Source organism: Empidonax traillii, unplaced genomic scaffold (genome assembly GCF_003031625.1).
Source record: "Empidonax traillii isolate 1590-97213 ecotype Southwest subspecies unplaced genomic scaffold, ASM303162v1 scaffold115:size2055165, whole genome shotgun sequence".
Taxonomy (NCBI): Eukaryota; Metazoa; Chordata; class Aves; order Passeriformes; family Tyrannidae; genus Empidonax; species Empidonax traillii.
The window spans coordinates 524,638-545,108 of record NW_020955308.1 but is presented as its reverse complement, the minus strand read 5'-3'; the positions used below and the strand labels follow the sequence as shown (position 1 = coordinate 545,108).

Below are 20,471 nucleotides of genomic sequence, written 5' to 3'. Positions count from 1 at the left end.
GGAATAAAAATGCTCTTAAAACCAATAAAGAGCAAAAGGAGTAGGCAGAGGGGGCAGAATTTCCGTCAGTTTAAACTGAATTTTTAATAACTGTGGTGTAGATGACTTGGGAAAGGTAAGAGAATAATGTTTAGCATTTCCAGTCAAGATTGCAGATTTGTCAGAAATGCTTTCAGTTGATGATGTAGAAATTCACTTTTCATCTTAGATTTTTGAAATATTTTTAGTTACCTGTAGCTGAAGAATAGACTGGCTAGAAGGCTACTCCAAACTGCTGTGTCAATTAAATGTTTTAACACCTGTGAAGGAAGAGCATTATTTACATAGTCTCATGTTACAGTAAAGGATGCACCAGCTTACAGAATGTGGCTAATTCCAAGTCACATTCTGTAGTAAGGTTAGAACAGATTTAGGGATGTGAAGCCAGACCTGAGATCAGTTACAGCAGAGTTTTTCAACCAAGAGCAGCTGATTGTGTCAGAAAAACGTATGTCACTCTGTGTGGAATATTTTTATATTTGCCATACTTGAGTTATCACAGGGGTACTCAGTAAAAAAATACTGATGTGCAAATTGTTACTAATAGGCATAAAAAAGTTGAACTGCTTTCCTTTCCCCAGTCTTTCCATTAGTTTTCTTGTCAGTCTTCACTTTTTATTCCCATTTAGTAGAATTGTACACTTTAAAGAATATGTCCTTTTGTGACTGCTTTGCTCAGACTTTCTGTTGTCTTTTGTAAACCAGTGGGGCAGATGTCACCTTGTAGTATTAGCTAGCATTTTTGATATTACTTTTTAAATAATACAGGAATTACTATGTTGTAAAGAATGATTTAATTTGGATATGTTTTCAAGAGTTATAGCTAAAGCCTCCAAAAAAAAAATGGTCCGTCGTCTATGATTTGAAGGTTGTGTGGAGACCTCATAGCAATCTTTCAGTATCTGAAGGGGGCCTACGGAGAAGCCAGAGGGGACTCCTTGTTAAGAACTGTAGTAATAGGACAAGGAGTAAGGGGTAGAAATTGAAAGAGGGAAATTTTCCATAGATACTAGGAAGAAATGCTCTACTGTGAGGGTGGTGAGACACTGGAATGAGTTTCCCAGGGAGTTTGTGAGTGCCGCATCTCTGGCAGTGTTGAAAGACAAGTTGGTTGGGGCTCTGAGCAACATGGTCTAGTGGGAGATGTCCCTGCCCATGGCAGGGGTGATTGGGACTTGGATGATCTTTAAAAGTCCATTCCAACCCCATAACATTCTACGATTCTATGATTTGAATAAAATAAACTAAACACTTTGAAACATCGTTAACTGATGTGCAGTTTCTCTTGCTGTATAATACCTTGTCACTAATGATAGTAATGGTGATGTTTTAAGGCTGGAAGTAAGGTTACTTGTTTTAATGTAATGGTGTTTCATTTGTTGATTGTTTTGTGGTTTTTTTTTTTAAGGACCCCAACTTTGTATGTTACACTTGTTAGAAAATTAAGGGTTCTGTGTGAAATAGACCATGAGCATCCGTGTGCTGAAACTTGATTAGACACAAGTTGAAGTTACTATTGCTTTATTTGGTGATATAGTAGTTCCTTGGGGTTTTTGTGGAAATATTTTCTGCTTTTTTGTGTTTTAACCTTTTGATTGGTAAATTAAGATTTATGTATAAATTCAAGTCAGCATATGTGGAGATTGTTACTTCTCAGATTCAGCTTTGTATTGTCAGTGACTATAAAGTTCCTGGTTTTTTTATATATACTGTATCTGGTATGATAGTGTAATCGTGGTGGTATACACTCTTGTGCTAATTAACTAATCTGTGTAAATTTCCCCCTTTGCAAAATGAACACAGCTCACTCCTTTGCCAGAGTATTCAAAGCTTTGTCACTTGTGTTACTACTTAATGTCTTCTTTTTTCAAATCAATCCTGAAGAAAACATCAAGCTCTAATGAAACAAGAAATGGAAACTGTTTTATTGAGACAGAAGCAGCTGGAGGAAACAAATCATCAGTTGAGGGAGAGGGCTGGAAATATCCGTCATAGCTTGAGAGATTTGGAATTAACAGATGACTGCTATGAGAAGCTAAAGTCTCTTCCCGAAGATCAGCTTTCTATCTCTGAATATGTTTCTGTGAGTATTTTGTTTTGTATTAGTTTAAAATATAGGCTGTATCCTGGGCCTGCCTGGGATAGAGTTAACTTTCTTCATAGCATCCTGAATCTTGCTGTGCTTTGGGTTGGTGGCTGGAACAGTTGGTAACACTCCAGTGTTTTGGCTGTTGCGTAATGATGCTTGCACGGTATCAAGGCCTTCTCTTTGCCCCATTCTGCCTCCCCCTGACCCAGCAAGATAGGGATGGTCGTGAGATTGAGAGAGGACACAGCTGGGCAGCTGACCTAAACTGGCCCAGGGAATATTCCATACCATCTAACATCATATTCAGCAATAAAATTGTAGGTAGAGGAAGAAAGAGGAGGTGGGGTGGTGGTGGCTTCCAAGGTGTTTATTGCTCAGGGAGTGATTTGGTGTAGTCTGCTTGTGGGAGATGGTGAGTGGTTGTCTTTGCTTTTTCTTTATTAAGTTCACCTCTCTTTTCTTCAGTAATTAAACTGTTTATAAAACTTGACACGTGAGTTTTCTTGTTTTTATTCTTCCCACTCTCTCCTCTGTCCTGCTCCCACTAGAGGCAGCAAGTAAGTGACCAGCCATATAGGTGCTTGGCTGCTGGGCAGGGTCAACCCCCCATAAACTGTAAATTGATGTATTTTTTTTTTTTTTTAGAAGTAAAGGGATGTTCACAGAGTAGAAGCCAGTCTATAATCCTAGAATTCTTATTCATGTCCACCTAGAAATGAAGGACCTTCAGAGGAAGATGTGCTTTTGAATCGGTCTGTTATGACTGCATTCCAGTAGAGGGGAAGTCTGGGGAATCCCAGAATGATGTTTTAAAAAGAACCTTACACTTTCCATCTGGCCTTTTCCTATTTGACCAAACACATGATACAGTGTACCTTAAATTCACAATATTATCCTTTAGATAAGAATGGCAAAGTCTCTTTTAAGAAGTTCCAAAACACAAATTTTTGAAAGCACTAGGAAAATCCTAAGGCTTGGGCCCTACTACATTAATACCCTCTAGCTGTCTACCGTATCTACTGCCCTCTACAGAAGTATTTGAGGGGTTTTCATTGATTTCTGCACCACAATTTTTCCTCTTGTGTTCAACCAGTAAATGCTACTTTTTTCTGTGCTAAAAACTCTACTGTAATTTATGTGTTCAGTGAAGCCCCTTTCTTCTTTATATGTCACTTTTTCTTTTGAAGAAGTGACTTTGTTTGGCTGTTTGTTTTTTGTTTGTTTGTTTTTTTTTTTTTCCCAGAAAAGGCATTTCTAAAGATGTAGTAAAATGCTGTTTATTCTCTCAACTTCTTTTAGCCAGAGGATTAGTGTGAACCGGAAAGTATCAGTTCAGCACAGTGGTTGTTTATCATTACTTGGAATTATTCAGCTGATGCAGATGCTAGGAGGCTACAGAATGTTTTGCTTATCCTGTCTATACATCCATTTGGCTTCTGAAGGCTAGGTAAAGGATGTTGAAAGGAATGTTGTTTTCTGCTTTGCTTGCCTAAGGAAGAATTTTGTATTTCTCAGGCATTTGAAATTTCTACCTCCAGACTAACAGTCTAGTCTACTGATATTAGGGTAAAATTTTCCTTGGCGAGAAAGGGTCCTGCTTAGACAACATGAGAAAAAAAAAAAAAAAGTCTGAAAATTTCTATCAGTTATAAAATGCTGCCTTACAATCTTCAGGATAGAAGTAAACATGTATGCAATGCTTAGACTTTGTTTGAAACCTGGTATAATGGACAAACAGCAGGAAGAGCTTAAATGGAGATTTTGTATATAGAGCTATTTCAAGTTTAAAATACTGAAATTAAAGCAAATGTGAGATGTTTTTTACTGTTCTTCCACAAAGTGGTGCAGTAATGACATGTTAGAACTAAGACTAGTTAATACTTAATGATGACAACTGAAAAATATTTTAAGCATCTTTCTCTGAAAATCATGCTTTTGTGTTTTTATAACTTCAAAGTAAAAATTCAGATTTTTTTTTTATTATTACCACTTAAAAGAATGATTTTTTTTTAGAAACAGTATCTGCAAAATCTTAAACTACTTCAGACCATTAAGTGTTTTGGCTGCCAAGCACCAATTCAGTTTGTTCAGTAAAGTGAACCTCTTGTGTACTGTGTCATTAAAAAAAATGCAGCAAGTTGTTTAAAAACAGTATCTGCGAATTCTGTTTGATCTGATTTTAATTGCCATGTCTTTCAGTTGTATCATTTTGCTAACTACAGCTCAGTTGCTGTTTGTCTAAGAAGGCAGTTAACTGATCCAACTGCTTCCACATAACTTCATTTAACAGAAGCCAACTTTTTCATCCTCTGCACCCACCCATTTTTACCTTAATTGTAGTTTTCCATAAAATGTGGTTGGCACATGCAAAGTTTTTTTTTTAAATTGCCTAGAAAATAGTAACTCTTTGCTTATAGCACATTGATATAAAAACTATAATTTCTAAGGTATGTTTTGGAAATCCCATTTGCAGTAATTTTTGTTTCTGCTCTGTTGAGTTGGAAAGAGGCAGTGTGTGCTTTGACTGTTGAGTTACACGAATGTTTATTGGACATCAGACTAGCTAAAGAACAGTAACGCTTGAATTTCTACTACAACCTCACCCTCATCTGCTGCATTCACTTGCACTTTCTTGTTGCCGTGTAATTATCTTTTCTTTGGAGGGCTGTGCAAATACATTTATTCTTGATACCTGTATCTCATGATATCTTAGTTTCTACTGGGAAATCTGTTTTAAGGTAGTTGTGTTTTGAGAAGTAAATGTGGCATGAAAGCATAAGTTACGTTTCCTAGGGAAATTACAGTAAGAGCTTACTGGAAAACCAGGTGTGAAAAAAACACGATGGTTTAAATGGTTACCAATTAGTGATAATCAAGGTTATTTTTTTTTATTAAGAATGATCAGTTGAATAATCAGATCCTACAGTTGAAACTATAAGTACTAATTTTCCATTCATGTTGCACACTTACCTTATTGTATAAAGCAAACTACATCTATGTTTACATGGCAAATTTCCATGGCTTCTGTGTTTTTTGGAATTGTATGCTCTCAATTATGTGAAATACACCTGGAACTTTACTTTGTCTTCTGCTACTTCCAGGTAGCAAAACACAGAGACCTGTCTGTCTTCCTTCTGCATGGAAATATAGTACAGCTTGCTACTGAGTGGTCACTTATTTGTGTTTTCTTGTGTTCTTTAATCATATATCAAACAAAGCATTAGTGATGGAGGGTATGCAGCAGCTTTTGTATGAAAACAGTGCTTAATTAACTGTTCTTTTCACCATCCCCCAAAACCAACATTTTAAGGTATTAAGTTAATCTGAGAGTAATAACCTCTGTGTATATGTGTGGGGGTGTATACCAAAAAAGCTTTCTTCTTTGTTTTGTCTCTTTTTACTTTTTACTGACTTTATGGTTTTACTACTGTATTTTCTAGTATTTTTTTCTTGGTCAATAGAAATGTTCTGAAAAAGTGCTATGGATAAGACTTAATATGGCTATTACTAAAATGGGGGAAGAGAGAGGACTATGTGTTACAGATTTTAATTTATTTTTAATCCTTTTACAAGGATTTTTTGTTGTTAATTTAGCAGAATAAAGTCTTTCAGAGGCTAGTTGCCTGATGCAGCTGAATCGATATAACAAGATGTTACCGCTGAAGGTGTGTGAGGGGTATGCGTATCAGTTCTTCCTGGTTATGTGCTGTTCCTGCTTTCCTGCGCTTGCTCTTCCATTTTTCTTGGTGCAAATTCAGCACACTGAACTGCCAGAAAACAAAAATTAATCTTTCTCCGTTTCCACACACCTCATAAAAATTTATATTGGCTTGGGGGAAGTTAGCAAGTTCAGTTGGTTATTGCTAAATAGGTTTTTTGTTTGTTTGGGTTTGGTTTTTTTCTCTTTTTACACTGTTAATCAAATAAGGCTCTAGGTTTGGCACAAGTACATGGGGCCATGTGGTCCATTAGCAACTGTGGTTTTTTTTTTTTATGGGGCTGCCTGATGTGGAGCTGCCTTAGTTGAACAGCAATGCAATCTTTACCTTTATTCCTCTCTTTTGTTCAGTGCCAAACACATTTTGATTATTTCTTATTTCAAAGGTTGAAGAAAGATGCTGCTTTTGCTGTAACATTTCCTTCATCTCACCCCAACTCCCCAACAAGGTTTCTGTCATGCACTAGAAATAACTTGTTGAATTATTGCTTTTAGGGTTATACTTTTGCAATGGCAGTTTTGTTAGTCTCAATTTTGAATATATATCTTCTTGTTCTAGGTCCGATTCTATGAAGTAGTCCATTCCTTAAGAAAAGAACTAAGTGATCTACAGATGAAAAAGGGGAGTCTAACAGAAGAATTAAGTGGGTACAAATCCCAACTGAAGTCTCTGACAGAGGTCTGTACTTCTTAGTTATCTCAGTTAAGAAACTGTAAATATATATATTGTGAAAACCTCATTCTCCAAATCATTATTCATGGGTAAGATATAGAAGGTCTTTTTCTATATAAAATTACTGGGGGAAGAAGAGGGTGGAAAGGGAGGCAGGGAGGGAAAAGAGAAACATGGTAGGTACATTTTTGTATAATAGCTAATTTTATGCCATGGCTGCCCTGCAAGATGTACTCATGAGACTATTCAGGGTACTCTGTGACCAGCTGATGCTTTCTGGGGGCAAGGTTCAAGGTGGGGAAGCTGAGACAGGAGATCCACGCAGCAGCAGTTGAAGGCACCATGATGGTTCAGTGTATAGTTTTTGAGATGGTGATGTCTTGGTAGTAATTTGCTTCACATTTTGTATTGATGATGTAAAAAAATACTTTTAATAATTTTTTGTGGTTGCATTTTCTTTGCTATGCTTTTCAGCTTTTTCTATTTTAATTTTCTTATTTATTTCTGTACTAAAGAGAAAGATAATTTGATTTCAAGTAAGGGATAAACATCAGAAGTAGAGAAACAAATTATATAAATATGTTTAATTTTTATTTTCAAAGAACAAAGGAGTTGAAACAATATAAGAAACATGTTGTTTTTAAGGTATTTTTGAATATTTATAGTATTTTTAGCATTTATATAGCTAGAGTAATTTGTGTTTTAGCTTAGTTCCACATAAATTTTAAGTTGGGATAACATACTTTCGGGTACCCAGAGTATATTTATCAAAGTCATGGCTATCAGGGATTTTAAATGCCACTGTCATTTTACTGCTTCTGAGAATATTTTTTTATTTATCGGTTTTTTCCCTCCTCTGAAATTTACTTATGAAATAACCAATTGTAAGGAGAAATTATTTACACAAGATTATCTTGTGAAATTATTTTAATTTCTCTTTTTGATAATTAGAAAAAGTAGTCAATAAAATTTGTGAATTTATGTGGTTCAGCATTATTTTGTGATATCTCTGGTCATAACTAAGATTAAATTAATCCTGTTCACTTCGTCTTACATAAGCATTTTCCTTCATTGTACATTTAATATGCTCTAATTTAATAAAATTATTCAGAAGGATTTAGCCTTCTGAGATTTTACTGACATCTATATTAATTTTTGCTAAAGCAAATTAACAAGATAGTAGATAACAATAATTAAAGTTGTGCTAGAAACATTTTTCTCGGTACATCGACCTTTTTAATACAGAAACTTCCTGTTTTGTTCTTTTTACACCACATGGTGGCATTATCCACCTTTCCCACTGATCTGTTTTTCCAAGTTTGAAGTGTGCTGTGCTTTGCTTTTATCATTGCGAAAGAAGCACTAAAATGTTGCCTGTGTTGAACTGAGGTGGTTCTTTAAATGCCTATACCCTATTTACATGCTAAAGCGAGAGGCAATTAGTAAAAATTAGTAACTCTTTAGAAAAAAAAATCAGGGAAGATATGATGTAATGTCACAAAATTCTCAGGTTTCAGATAAGATCACTTACTAGAGTTCTTCAATATGTACAAAAAACCCACCCAAACCCAAGTCTTCACCCTGTATATTACACATAGCAATGGTGTGGTGTGGGTATTTAATGAAAAGTGACCTGATATGCGATTTTTTTAAGCCTCTGTAGTTTGATTCTGGCAAGTTCAGATTTGACCCTGTGACTTGGTAAGTGTCAGTGTAACAAGGTACCTCAGGCTGTTTCAGATATTAAGTGAAGAAGAGCATCATTGGTATGTGAGGGTACTTTAGAATCTGTGATGTACTTGGTACACTGCAGCAGGCATGCCTACCATCTCTTGCAGTTTATGAAATGATTTCAAGGGGTACTGCTGGGGTAACTTATTATTTGAGCTCCTTCAATAAGGCCAAAAGTGATTGCAAGGAAATTTATCAGTAGGAAATAAAGTCTTTTTCAGAGCCTTACCTAAGCTCTTATACTCTTCTTTACTGGAGGTTTGGTGGGCTCTTTTGGTATTTCAATCATTCTTTTTTTCCAGGTACATGAAACATAGTTGCCAAAGTTTCTTGCCTGTCATTTAATAATTATTACTCTTTGAAACCTTCTTCTGGGTTTCCATCCAATATTCCTTAAATTTTAAGTTTTCTCCAACCACTGCAATATTTCTTTTCTCTACATGGCTTATCAACCAAGTGTCTGTTCTGAGTTTAAAGCTTCTTTAGGAAACTGATAATACAGTCATTTGAAATACAAAATCGTTGAAGTTAAGACAATTGGGGTTTTTTTGTGGTTTTTTTTCTTTGTGAGAATTAACCACTTCCTACAATAAGCATTCCTTTTTCTTTTCTACTGTTGCATATCATTAAGGCTCTTTCTAATGAGTTTCAGCACAGGTTTTTCCCCCTTTGTGGAACATGGAAAGAACAAAAAACATGTTTAGCCCAAATCTTTCTATTAACTATTAATGGCTTAGAGAAAGGGGATTTTGCTGGCTTTTCTGGTTGTTCATGGCTGACTGTCCAGGTTTGAGTAAGTAATTCACCCAGAAATAGGGTCATGAGGTATATGAGAGAATTAGTTCCAGGCTCATAGGAAAGTCTATCTAGCCAATGAAGAATTGAAAAAGTTTGAAGGAAATTTCAAACTTGTTCTTAATATATTAAGTCAACTCTAGGAAAGTTTAAATGTGAAATAAATTCATCAAATAAGACAACCATTGCATGACATCAGTTCTGGTTTTTTGTGACAGAAGGGCTGTAGTCCTTTAATTTGGTCGAGGGAGATGAGCTCTAATTTTACTCTTCTTGTTTCATAGTGTGAATGTAAGAGACGTAAATTATTTTGTTTTCTCTATCATGAGCTTTTTATACTGTTTTGTGAGAAAATAAGGCAGAGCAGTTCTATTCACTGAATGCTGTTATGATGAGCCCATATACTGACTCAGTATTGGCTATATAAAGTCAGGTATTCAAACCCATTAAATCTTCTTTTGCTACATGATGTCTTTTTTTTTTTTTTTCCCCTGGAGGGTGGGAGGGAACCATACCAAACAAAAACCAATCATACTTGGTTTTGGCATAACAGACCTGGCCTGACCTAGTGAGTGCAGTGGCCTCATATTGTGGCCTCACAGCCAACTGAGCTTATGAGCAGCTGTACCAGGTATGAAGCTTGGTTCTGTAAAAATTGAATTGTCGTTCTAGCCTTCTAGAAACTAATCTTCTAAGACTTGACAAATTCACTTGTTCTTTATCTCTAGGCAATTCATTAATTCATTTGTATTAGAAAAACTTTAATTTCTGACTTCAGGGCATCTTCTGAATGTCACCTTTATTTGTACTCAAGGTACATGAAAATATATTTTGTTTGTTCAGAAGGGTCAGGAGGTCCTTAGTGTGTGTTAGCCTCTGTTAGCACTCATTTAATTCTTAGTGTGCTGAAAAGTGAGACAACTCTTGACTTTGTAAACTTCTCTTGTTGGCTGTGTGTGGCTGCTCTTAGCACTTAATCAAAGGCTGCTGAATCTGTAACTCAGACCCAGTAGGGCGAGGAGCTGCTTCTAACAACTGGTAGCAGAAAATAGTATGTGAAGATTGGTTTCTACCACTGGAACATAGCCTGATAAACACAGCTAGTGTCAAAAGGTATTTGTTGCCACTTTCCGTTTTAAAGGTGGTCAGTATAAGGGACTCTACTGTACAACTGCTAAGTTAGTGGCCCTCTGTGCATAATTGTTGCATCTGAGTCAAGGTACAGCAGCCACAGACCAGGAGGAGGCAGTGGAAGTGGTTACGAGTTCCTGGTATTGCAGTTCTGACTGACTTGTTACTAAACGTATAGTACAGGCTCTTTGTAGTTCTCCTTTTATAGTGCATAGTACTTCGTTACTACTAAGTAATGTTGGCACCACCACCTTTGGAGGTACAGATAGAAAAGGAAGTCCAGCTATAGTGGTGTCTTCCCAGAAACAAAACCTTTGCTTCTGATGTGTGTGTTCCCGTGCTGAACATCAGCTTACTGTTTTCAGTTGTTTGCTTCCAAAGTGCCTAGAACCTTCCCTCGAACAGATGTAATTTACTACACATGAGTTTCTCTCAAGACTGACAGAGAGTCTGGGAAGGAAACTTTGCTTTTCTGTATAGCTCTAGAAGATTAAGTATTGCTTTCTTCTTCTGGCTAGGAGTTTCTTGGCAATGTTTTCCTGGAATTCGGTCTCGATACAGGTTTATCAGGGCTTGCTTTCCTCAGTTATTTTTTCTGTAAAGTTGCCTTCAGGACTTGCTATAAAATTTATAGTATGACAATATCTAAAACCTATGGTTAGCCTAAAGAGAAAGCTGGTTATGTGTAGGACAAAGATCTCTTTTAAGACTTTGTCCCTGAATCAGGATTAGTAGCTGTCAAGCTTTGCTAGACATAACTAACAATTTTGTCTCTGATAATGTTTTCCAGCTGGAGGAATAAAAGAATTCAAAGAATAAACTAAGCTTTTGCACTCAAAGGATCTGTTGGCACTAGATGTATCCGAATGTTAGAAAACTGCAGCTGTTCTTGGTACTCCTGAAGGACTGTGATCCCTCAGATTTCTCCTAAAGTTTGCATATTTGTAAAGACTGCAATGTAGAACACTTCTCCAGCCCCCTGGCACCACTTCTTTCAAGCAGTGCCTTGATTACTTGGTCTTCACAGCTCTTTCTAGAATGGACAGATGAGGCCTTAGTCTAAGATGAATTACATGCGCTGTTTTTCTCTCATTGATTATTCTTAATATTGTTCAGGAAAAAAAAAGTTGCAAAGAAGATCCTCTACCAGTAACTATGAGCTTGAGGGAGCAGTTTAACATGCCCAAGACTCGAGGAAATGATGTATCTATGAAAGTTCCCTTTTCTGTCCAGTATCTTTCTAACTCTGACTCGATGCATAGCTGTGGCTTGTATTGACTGCTAGCTGTTCAGAAGTACCAGATGGTTTAATTATACTACTCTGTGATGCAAGATGATCTCAAGTATTCTTTTCACATGAGAATATTTCACTGAAGATTCTAATAAGCTCAGACAGAGAAAGAACTTTTTATTCCCCCACTTTCTTTTGCTATAGAAGCACTTAGGCCAAAACTTCTCTTTCTTACTTTTCTTTCAGAGTTTCTCTGTTTTGGAGTAGGTCAACAGTTTTGTTTCTAAATTTTTGTGAGCAGATAGTGACCCATCTACAATCCTTGACAGATTACCAATTTCATATCAATATACTAGAGATGTCTTACTCATCCAGTTATGTGTAACTTCTTCCTGATATTTGAGAAGTTGTATTCCAATAAGTAATGTATTTACCAATAGTTTTTGAATGCAGACTGTGTAAACAAGGCAAAATATCTTTACCAAGGAGCAGCACCTCATCCAAATAACTTGAGGGAATTGGTTTTCACATCACAATGATACAGTAGCTTTGCATTTGTTAGGGCCTTTAGGTACCTTAGTATATGAACAAAATGCTGGCCTGTGTAAGTGATTCTTCAAAGATAAAGATCTTTTTTAAAAGCTTTTTAAAAGCTGGATCACTTTCTTCCACAGGCTTATCTGTAGACAGTGTGAAGAAGTCATGCTACTTCCGCTTGATTGGCTGATTAATCTTTTCCCTGCATTTCTGTTTGTCTTCTTATCCTCAAAGGCTTTTTGAAAGATCATCTAATCCCTACCATGTATCAGATGTCACTAACTTTGTTCAAAAAATGTCACCTAGTTTTTGTACTTGAAATTGAGATAGATGTTCATTTTGGTGACTGCTGTAAACTGCTGTTCGTTCCAGATTGTGGATAACAGTGAAGCTCAATATCATTAAATTGAGGTCTGCCATTAGGTCTTTAATTTCTCTACCAGTTTGGGTTTTAAGTGGTGCAGATCATTAGTTTAGAATCTTCTTGCTTGAAGCATCCATGTGTTGACAGTGTCTGTAAACCAAATGGAATCACTTCTTGGTAGGGACTGGTTCACATGCTCTGTAGAAAATACCTGTACTGGTTAGTACTGGCTCTCTTAGACAGCTCTGTCAAGAATTTCTTTGGACAATGTTTGCCTAACTGCCTCACATAGGAGAGGTTTGTTTTTTTGTTTGTTTTAACCATCTCATCAGTTTGAGTTGCTGCTCTCTGCAAAATTTTAGTAAGAAGCCGAAGAAAAGCCATGTAGTGTTGGGATAATTATCTCAAACACATTCAATGTGAGGAAGTACTGTTTGTCCTTTAATTATTTTGAGGTTTGTGGGCTTACTTAGGTTATTTTTATTTATTGGTATTTGCAGAACCTCATTCCTGTCCTAGAAAGGGCTCTGTATCTTGATTCTTTTATAAGCCCCTTTTTTACTTCAGCAGGACAAAGCTGTTCATCAAGACTTTCAAGCTAGCTCTTGAAGATAAATTGAAAGATAAAGCTGTTCCACTGCAGAGATCTTAAAATCAGTTTAGGATATATGGACATTGTTATAAACTAAATTAACTTCAGTACATGCAAAACAAGCTTTATTCTTCCTAAGCACAGACAGCTTGATTGTATGTCTTTAAGATGTATTGCTATGGGATTCCAAAAGCTTGTGTATCTGCTACTTGGATTTATGCACACCATACAGATTTTTTTTGTGTTAGCCTGTTTACAGCCTAGAACATCAATTAGCTTTGTCACGTTTCTTCATGTGATTAAAATACTTCTTTGACACCTTAAAATTAGGTAGATGAAAACCAGTGACCTGTGCAGTATGATTAGTGTTTCTTCAGGAATTATATTAAATCTTTAAAAAACAAACATAACAAACCCACATACTGAAGGTATGTTTTAGTATCACTTTTCAAAAGCAGAATTTAACTTCCCTTCCTTGAAGTTACCATATTGTTGCATGACATTAATAACTGATTTGTTAAATAAAATTCAAAACTAAGTTTATGGCTGAAGTGTTAGAAGGAACTAATTTTGTAGATAATTAACTGTTCTGTTAACTGGTGCTTTAAAGCTGTTTATGAATAATTTGTCCAGAGGTTACCCAATTTAATTTTATAATTTAGTTAGTTATCTTCCAGCTGCCAGATATGTGATACTGTAGGAGCTTCAGTAACCCACTCAGTGAAGAGTGTATAAATTCCAACTTGATATTAGCAGCAGTATGGCACAGGATATCCACAGAAGAATTTTTATTCTAAACTTAATCTTTCAATTTGCACTTAAACGTTAAGTGCCCTTACAGACATTTCCTATTGCAAGGTGAGTCATGTTTGCACTGCACAGCAGGGTAGTAACACCATTATGTTACAGATTTGAAACTCTAGCTACCTTGTGGACAACAGCTTTTAAAAACATCTGACAGAGACTTTGCCTGTATTATGATGCCACTTTTATAAATAATGGCATGTTAATTGATTTAAGAAGAAAGTGTTCTGTAGTGGTAATTTGCTGAATCTATATCTGTTAATTAGGGTACTCATAAAAATAATGCATATGTATCAGTATATGTTAGGATGAGTAAGAATCATGTCTTTAAATGATGATAGACGACTCAAAACTCTCATGAAAACTTTCTTGGGGTTGTGATTTTTAAGCTTGTGACCTAATGGGATTTTAGTTAAAAGGAAAATTACTAGGTTTGTGAAATATTAAAAAATATTCTACTTTATTATCAGAATAGTTACAGTATGTTTAGTAGCTTAGGGAGCTTTTCTGTAGTGTCATACAAGTATTAAGGTGTGTTTTTTCAAGAAGGCATTCTGTCAGTCTTTTGGTTGATGGTGCCTGTGAAGTTGATCAGGGTGTCTTTGTGTCATATACTCCATATCTGCTATTGCCCTAAACAGCTGTATATATGAGAGTTATGTGTCTTGGAAGTTGTGCTAATGGACAAATGCATTACAAAAAATGGGCACATTAATCAAGTATTTATATAGAGAGGATAATTTCCTGCTTCAGCTGCTAAATGAGCCCACCAGGAGTGGGGCCCCATCAGGCCTGCTGTTCACAAACAGAGAGGGGCTGCTGGGAGATGTGGTGGTCAGAGACCGCCTGGGGCACAGTGACCATGAAATGATAGAGTTTTCAATACTCAGGGACATAAAGAGGGTCATCAATAAAACTTCTACCCTGGACTTCCGCTGCACACATTTCAGCCTACTCAGAAGACTGGTTCAGAGGGTACCTTGGCAAACAGTCCTTGAAAGCAAAGAGGTCCAGGAGGGATGGACATGCTTCAAGAAGCAAGTCTTGAACGCACAGGAGCAGGCTGTCCCAGTGAGTCCAAAGGCAAGCCGGCAGAGAAGGCAACCAGCCTAGATGAACAGGGAGATTTTTAAGGAAATTAGGGATAAAAAGAGAGCCTATGGAAAAAAGGGCTTGGTACTCCTGAAGAGTTTAGGAATATAGTTAGGTCATGGAGAAAGAAAATTAGAGAGACAATTTGAACTCAATCTAGCCACTTCTGTTAGGGATAACAAGAAGTGCTTCTCCAAATACATCAATAGCGAAAGGAGGGGCAAGAAAATCTCCATTCTTTGTTGGACAGGGGGAGAACATATTCAGCAAAGATGAGGAAAAGGCTGAGGTACTTAACACCTTCTTTGCCTCAGTTTTCAATAGTAAGAGAAGTTGTCCTCAGGACAACTGGCCTCTGGAGTTGGTAGACAGAGACAGGAGCCCAGATAGCCCCTCTGTAATCCAGGAGGAAACAGCAACCTGCTGAGCCACTTGGATCCTCACAAGTCTATGGGACCAGATGGGATCCATCCTAGGGTGAGAAGGGAGCAGAAGGAAGAGCTCACCAAGCTGCTCTTCATCATTTACCAACAATTCTGTTTCACTTGGGATGTCCCAGATGATTGGAAGTTGGCGAATGTCATGCCCATCCACAAAAAGAGCTGCAAGGAGAACCTGGGAAACTACAGGCCTGTCAGCCTGACCTCAGTGCCTGGCAAGGTTATACAGCAGATTATCCTAAGTGCAATCACACAGCACCTACAGGATGGACAAGGGATCAGAGCCAGCCAGCTCGGGTTTAGGAAGGGCAGGTCCTGTCTGACCAACCTGATCTCCTTTTATGACCAGGTGACCTGCCTGGTAGATGAGGGGAAGACTGTGGTGTCTGTCTGGAGTTCAGCAAAGCCTTTGACACCAACTCCCACAGCATTGTCCTGAAAAAGCTGGCAACCCACAGCTTGGACAGGGGCACTCTGTGCTGGGTTAAGAATTGGCTGGAGGGCTGGGCCCAGAGAGTGCTGGTGAACAGGGCTGCATCCACTGGTGTCCCCCAGGGATCAGTGTTGGGCCCAGTTCTATTTACCATCTTTATTGGTGATCTGGATTGACGGGATTGAGTGTACCATTAGCAAATTTGCAGATGACACCAAGCTGGGGGGGAGTGTCCATCTGCTGGAAGGCAGGAGGGACATGGACAGACTGGAGAGTTGGGCTGATTCCAACAGGATGAAGTTCAACAAGGCCAAGTGCCAGGTCCTGCACTTTGACCACAACAACCCCCTGCAGCGCTACAGGCTGGGCACAGAGTGGCTGGAGAGCAGCCAGGCAGAAAAGAACCTGGGAGTTTGGATTGACAGGAAGCTGAACATGAGGCAGCAGTGTGCCCAGGTGGCCAAGAAGGCGAATGGCATCCTGGCCTGTACCAGGAACAGTGTGGTCAGTAGAACTGGGGAAGTCATTCTTCCCCTGTACTCAGCACTGGTCATCCACACCTGAAGGTCTGTGTTCATTTCTGGACCCCTCAGTTCAGGAACAACATTGAGGTGCTGGAGCAGGGGAGACCTCATTACTCTACAACTATCTGAAAGGAGGTTGTAGCCAGGGGAGGGTCGGTCTCTTCTCCCAGGCATCCAGCAGTAGGACGAGTGGGCATGGTCTCAAGCTGTGCCAGGGGAGGTTTAGGTTGGATATTAGGAAGAAATTTTTTACAGAGAGAGTAATCAGACATTGGAATGGCCTGCCCAGGGAGGTGGAGGTTTTTAAGATGAGACTGGATGTGTCACTGAGTACTGAGTACATGGTCTAGTAAACACGGCAGTGTTGGACTTGATGATCTTAGAGGTCTTTTCCAACCTGGTTGATTCTATGATTCTATTTATAATAAGATAAAACTAAGTTGAATATCAGTATCGCTGGTTACTTTGTGATATGTACTAAATTTCCAAATACTGAGACAAATGAAAATACTACCACATAAATAGTCATAAGAGATCTTCACAAAAATTAATTGGTAATTGCTTTAAGTAAATAGCAGTGTAGCTGTGATCATTTCAAAATTTCTTACTTTCTAGAGCTATGAAGATGAGAGGAAGAGTCGGTCAGAACTTGAGGTTAGATGCCAGCGTTTAACACTGGAACTGGCTGATACCAAGCAGATGATTCAGCAAGGTGATTACAGACAAGAGAACTATGATAAAGTAAAATCGTAAGTATCTCTATAATTCAAGTGTTAAACTAATATACAGATATTAATAAACATCAACCTTGATTGACTAGAGGTTTTATTTTTGACTCGTGCACACCGCAGATATTTTTCCTTTCCTCAGTCCACTAATGGTTCTGTTATCTCCTGTAGTATATTGCAGACATAAAATGAACAACATTTTTGAAACCGATGCATCAAATTATCCTCCTAAAAGTTTATATTTTGAGATTTACTGTGTATTCTGAAGAGCCTAACAGTCTCTTTGCAACTAAGGAAGTGGGAGCTGTTGGTGCCAAGCATCTTGGAACAAGTACTCTTTTTTTTTTCCTAGTTTGAAAGCAAAGCTCTAACAAAAGGCCCTGTGCTCTACTCTGTGGTGCCTACAGAGTGAATTAAGAGGATAGGATCTTGGGAATTAATATTTACAACTTAAGATATTCTTGTAATCATACATTTGAAAGGGCTGTTATGAGAAGTCTTTGTCAGACAACCTTAGGATTATGTTAGTGAATTGGTTTAACTGCATGAAGTTCCAGTGTGTCTCTTTTAAAAGATACAGATTTTACAATTCTAGCCAAGGTTTTGAATGTCCATCAAACAATTGCAAAATAGTGAAAATGGACTTATAAATACACTCATAGACATATACTTCACAGTCCAGCTCCCAAATGGCTTTTTTAGTGTGTTTGCAAGTACAAGAAATTTGGCCTTTGGCACATTTGTTGGGAAATGGATTCAAAAATGGGGATTATTAATAGAAAACACCCTGCTAGCTCCTTAGTTGTTCATACAGAATGAACTCAGGCAGTTACTGACAAAAATGAATTTGCCACTAAGTCATTTGAAGGAGAATCTGTCTTCTGGATTCACAACTCTTCTGGTTCACTGCTATATGTACTAAAACAACCTTGGAATCTACCTGACAGCTTGTTACAGATAGGATGGACTGATGCTATGGCTTGCTTCCTATGTGCAACTGCATCTTAATAAGTGGATTGTAATAACGTTTGTGTGAATGGCCCCAGTGTTTAGCAGTGTGCATTTAAAATAGTCTGGAGTTGAGAAAAGCATGAATGAACGTGCCAAAACTATATATGAGAGAGTAGGTTATATTCATCTGTGTAGGCACGGATGAAGGGGAGGGGAGAGCACTGTTGGCATGACTGTATGAGGATATTTGGGAACACTTCAGAAGTTAATAACTTCCAGGTTTGCTTCTGCCTTTAAAAAATGCTATGTCAAATCTTCTAGTTCTGCTGCACTACAAGTTATCTCAGTTTTAAAGCTATGCTATACTTAATATAAATTTGGTTAACTTTTTTCCGAACTGCAAGCTCATACTGGCTCATTCATTTCCCTGTTCTGACAGGGTTGGAGTGGAGACACAGAGATGTTTCTTTGTGCATATGGAAAGCACTCTTGTTCAGGGCACTAACATAATTTTTCCAGCTGTGTCATGTATATTTTAAACATGAGGAGTACAACCCACTCTGGTATCAAGGGAATGTATACAAGGGAGAACACCAACTGAGTACAAGTACACATTTCTTTCTGTTTGATTAGGAAGCTGGGAATGAAATTTCTTCACTTTTTCATCAGGCTTCAATATCTGCAAAAGATTCAAGAGAATGTCATGGAAAACAGCATCAAAAGCTTGGTAAAACTAAAGCTGTGGATAGGGGTACTTACAACTCATTGCTAAGAGGGGAGCCCAAAGTTACACTAAAGAAGAATAATCAGAGGAGGATGAAATAATTTAGGATGAGAATTCACGATTATTGTAGTAGAACTTTCTTTGTTTCTAAGTATTTAAATAATCCTAATTTGTTTCATATATTAAGATACTGTTCTAGGTGTTAATAACTGAAAAAAGTAAGATTAATCAGTAACTGCCCTATGGAAGAAGTAGGTGTCATGAACTGAAATAAGGTTGAGAAATTACAAATGCACAAGAATCTTGTTCATTACACTTTATGCATCTAATAGTTTCACTTTGTTTTAACAGTGAACGTGATGTATTTGAGCATGAATTATCAGAACTCAGAAGAAAATATGAAATATTAGAGGTGTCATACAAAGCACAAGCTAAAGAAAGAAATGACTTAGCAAAAGAGGTAAATATAAAGTTCTTACTTTAGTAATTGTATATTTCTTCACCTCAGGAATTTGATTCTTTGTCTAATCAAGTCTGTCACGATCATGGAATAATTTCATTAGAAGAGTCCTCAGGAGACCAGCTGGTCCAGCTTTCCCATGCAATGCAGAAAAGGATTAGATCAGGTTGCTTAAGGCTTTGTCAAGTTTTTAATATCTCCAAGGATGGAGATTGCACAGCCTTTTGGACAATCTGTTCCAGTATTTGTTTGCCTTCTTTGTGAAAATGTTTCTGTAAAAGCTGGTCAGAGTTGTTGCAGCATTTTTCTGTTGCATCTCGTCCTGTCGCTATGTACTGCCAAGAGTCTGGATCTTTCTATACATTCCACTTGGATAACTGAAGATAACAATAGGATTTTCCTTGACCAGATTTCTCTTCTAAAGGTTGAAAAAAGCTCCAAACGTTTGTCTTGACCCCTTTTGCATCATGTGTTGACTGTCTTGGTCGAGCTCTTCTGGTCTCTGCCGGAGAATAAATGTCTCTTCAAGTGCAGAGGGGTACTTACCTTTGTTAGAATTCCAGTGAGTTCTGATCCAGATAGGTCAATCATTTTACTCAAATCTCAGCCATTACCATTCTGGTTGCATTAGTTTTGCACAGGGGAATACATTTCTGCTTCTCCAAGGACATTCCAAGAGCCAGAAGTCTGTCAGATCAAAAGAAATACCCCTTTCTGCTTCTCTGTTCAGTAATTCATTCATCCAAGAGTCACGAATTGTGTGCAGTAATGGACTTGGATGATAACTTTTGGGTCAAGGGACTCAAAAAGAAATGTATGTTAAGAATGTTTCCAAGTTCACTGCCTTGATCTACAGGACTTGTGATGGTTTATCCCAGTACAAGCTTCCATTACTCAGTATCCACTTCTACTACTTCTGCATCAAATTGTTCATGGGGAGTATTGTCTCACTGAACCTCCAGGATGAATTTTTCACCTGAAGTAAACTGATTAGAATAGAATCACCCAAAACTATTGGCATTGCTAAGGGATTTTCCCCATCCTCTCTTGTGGGTGTAACTTTGCAACAGCTTTTCAGGAGGCAGAACAGACTTTTACTGAATCCCAAGAAAGAAAGACAACTTTACAGTTTATATTGTCATTGAGTAATTATCACATGGTTTGTAGCTCAGTGCAACTTGAATGCAAAAGTCAGGCTGTTTCCAAGCTGTGCTTTTGTACAGAAATTATTCCAGGAAACACCAAAAGAAGTAGAGGAAATAATGGATTAGCTGTTCTGAAATAATTTGTGAATTTATTTTTTAATATCATTTGAAAGGGACTGCATGAGAAGGTTGTTCTTGTCTTCTGCACTGGTTCAGAGAAGAATAATATGGAGGATCTTTGTGTGTTAACACTTTAGCAGCTGAGTACAT

At 37.6% G+C, this 20,471-nt stretch overlaps 1 protein-coding gene across 3 annotated transcripts in view; it reads left to right on the top strand.

Moving 5' to 3' along the window:
* Positions 1-20,471, top strand: part of PIBF1 (progesterone immunomodulatory binding factor 1) — a 106,721-nt gene that overhangs the window by 1,967 nt on the left and 84,283 nt on the right. For all 3 annotated transcript variants that reach the window (XM_027882965.1, XM_027882964.1, XM_027882966.1), the window contains exons 4-7: positions 1,924-2,122; positions 6,406-6,525; positions 16,809-16,942; positions 18,948-19,056. In XM_027882965.1, coding sequence (XP_027738766.1) covers positions 1,924-2,122; positions 6,406-6,525; positions 16,809-16,942; positions 18,948-19,056 — 562 coding nt within the window. The remainder of the gene's footprint in view (positions 1-1,923; positions 2,123-6,405; positions 6,526-16,808; positions 16,943-18,947; positions 19,057-20,471) is intronic.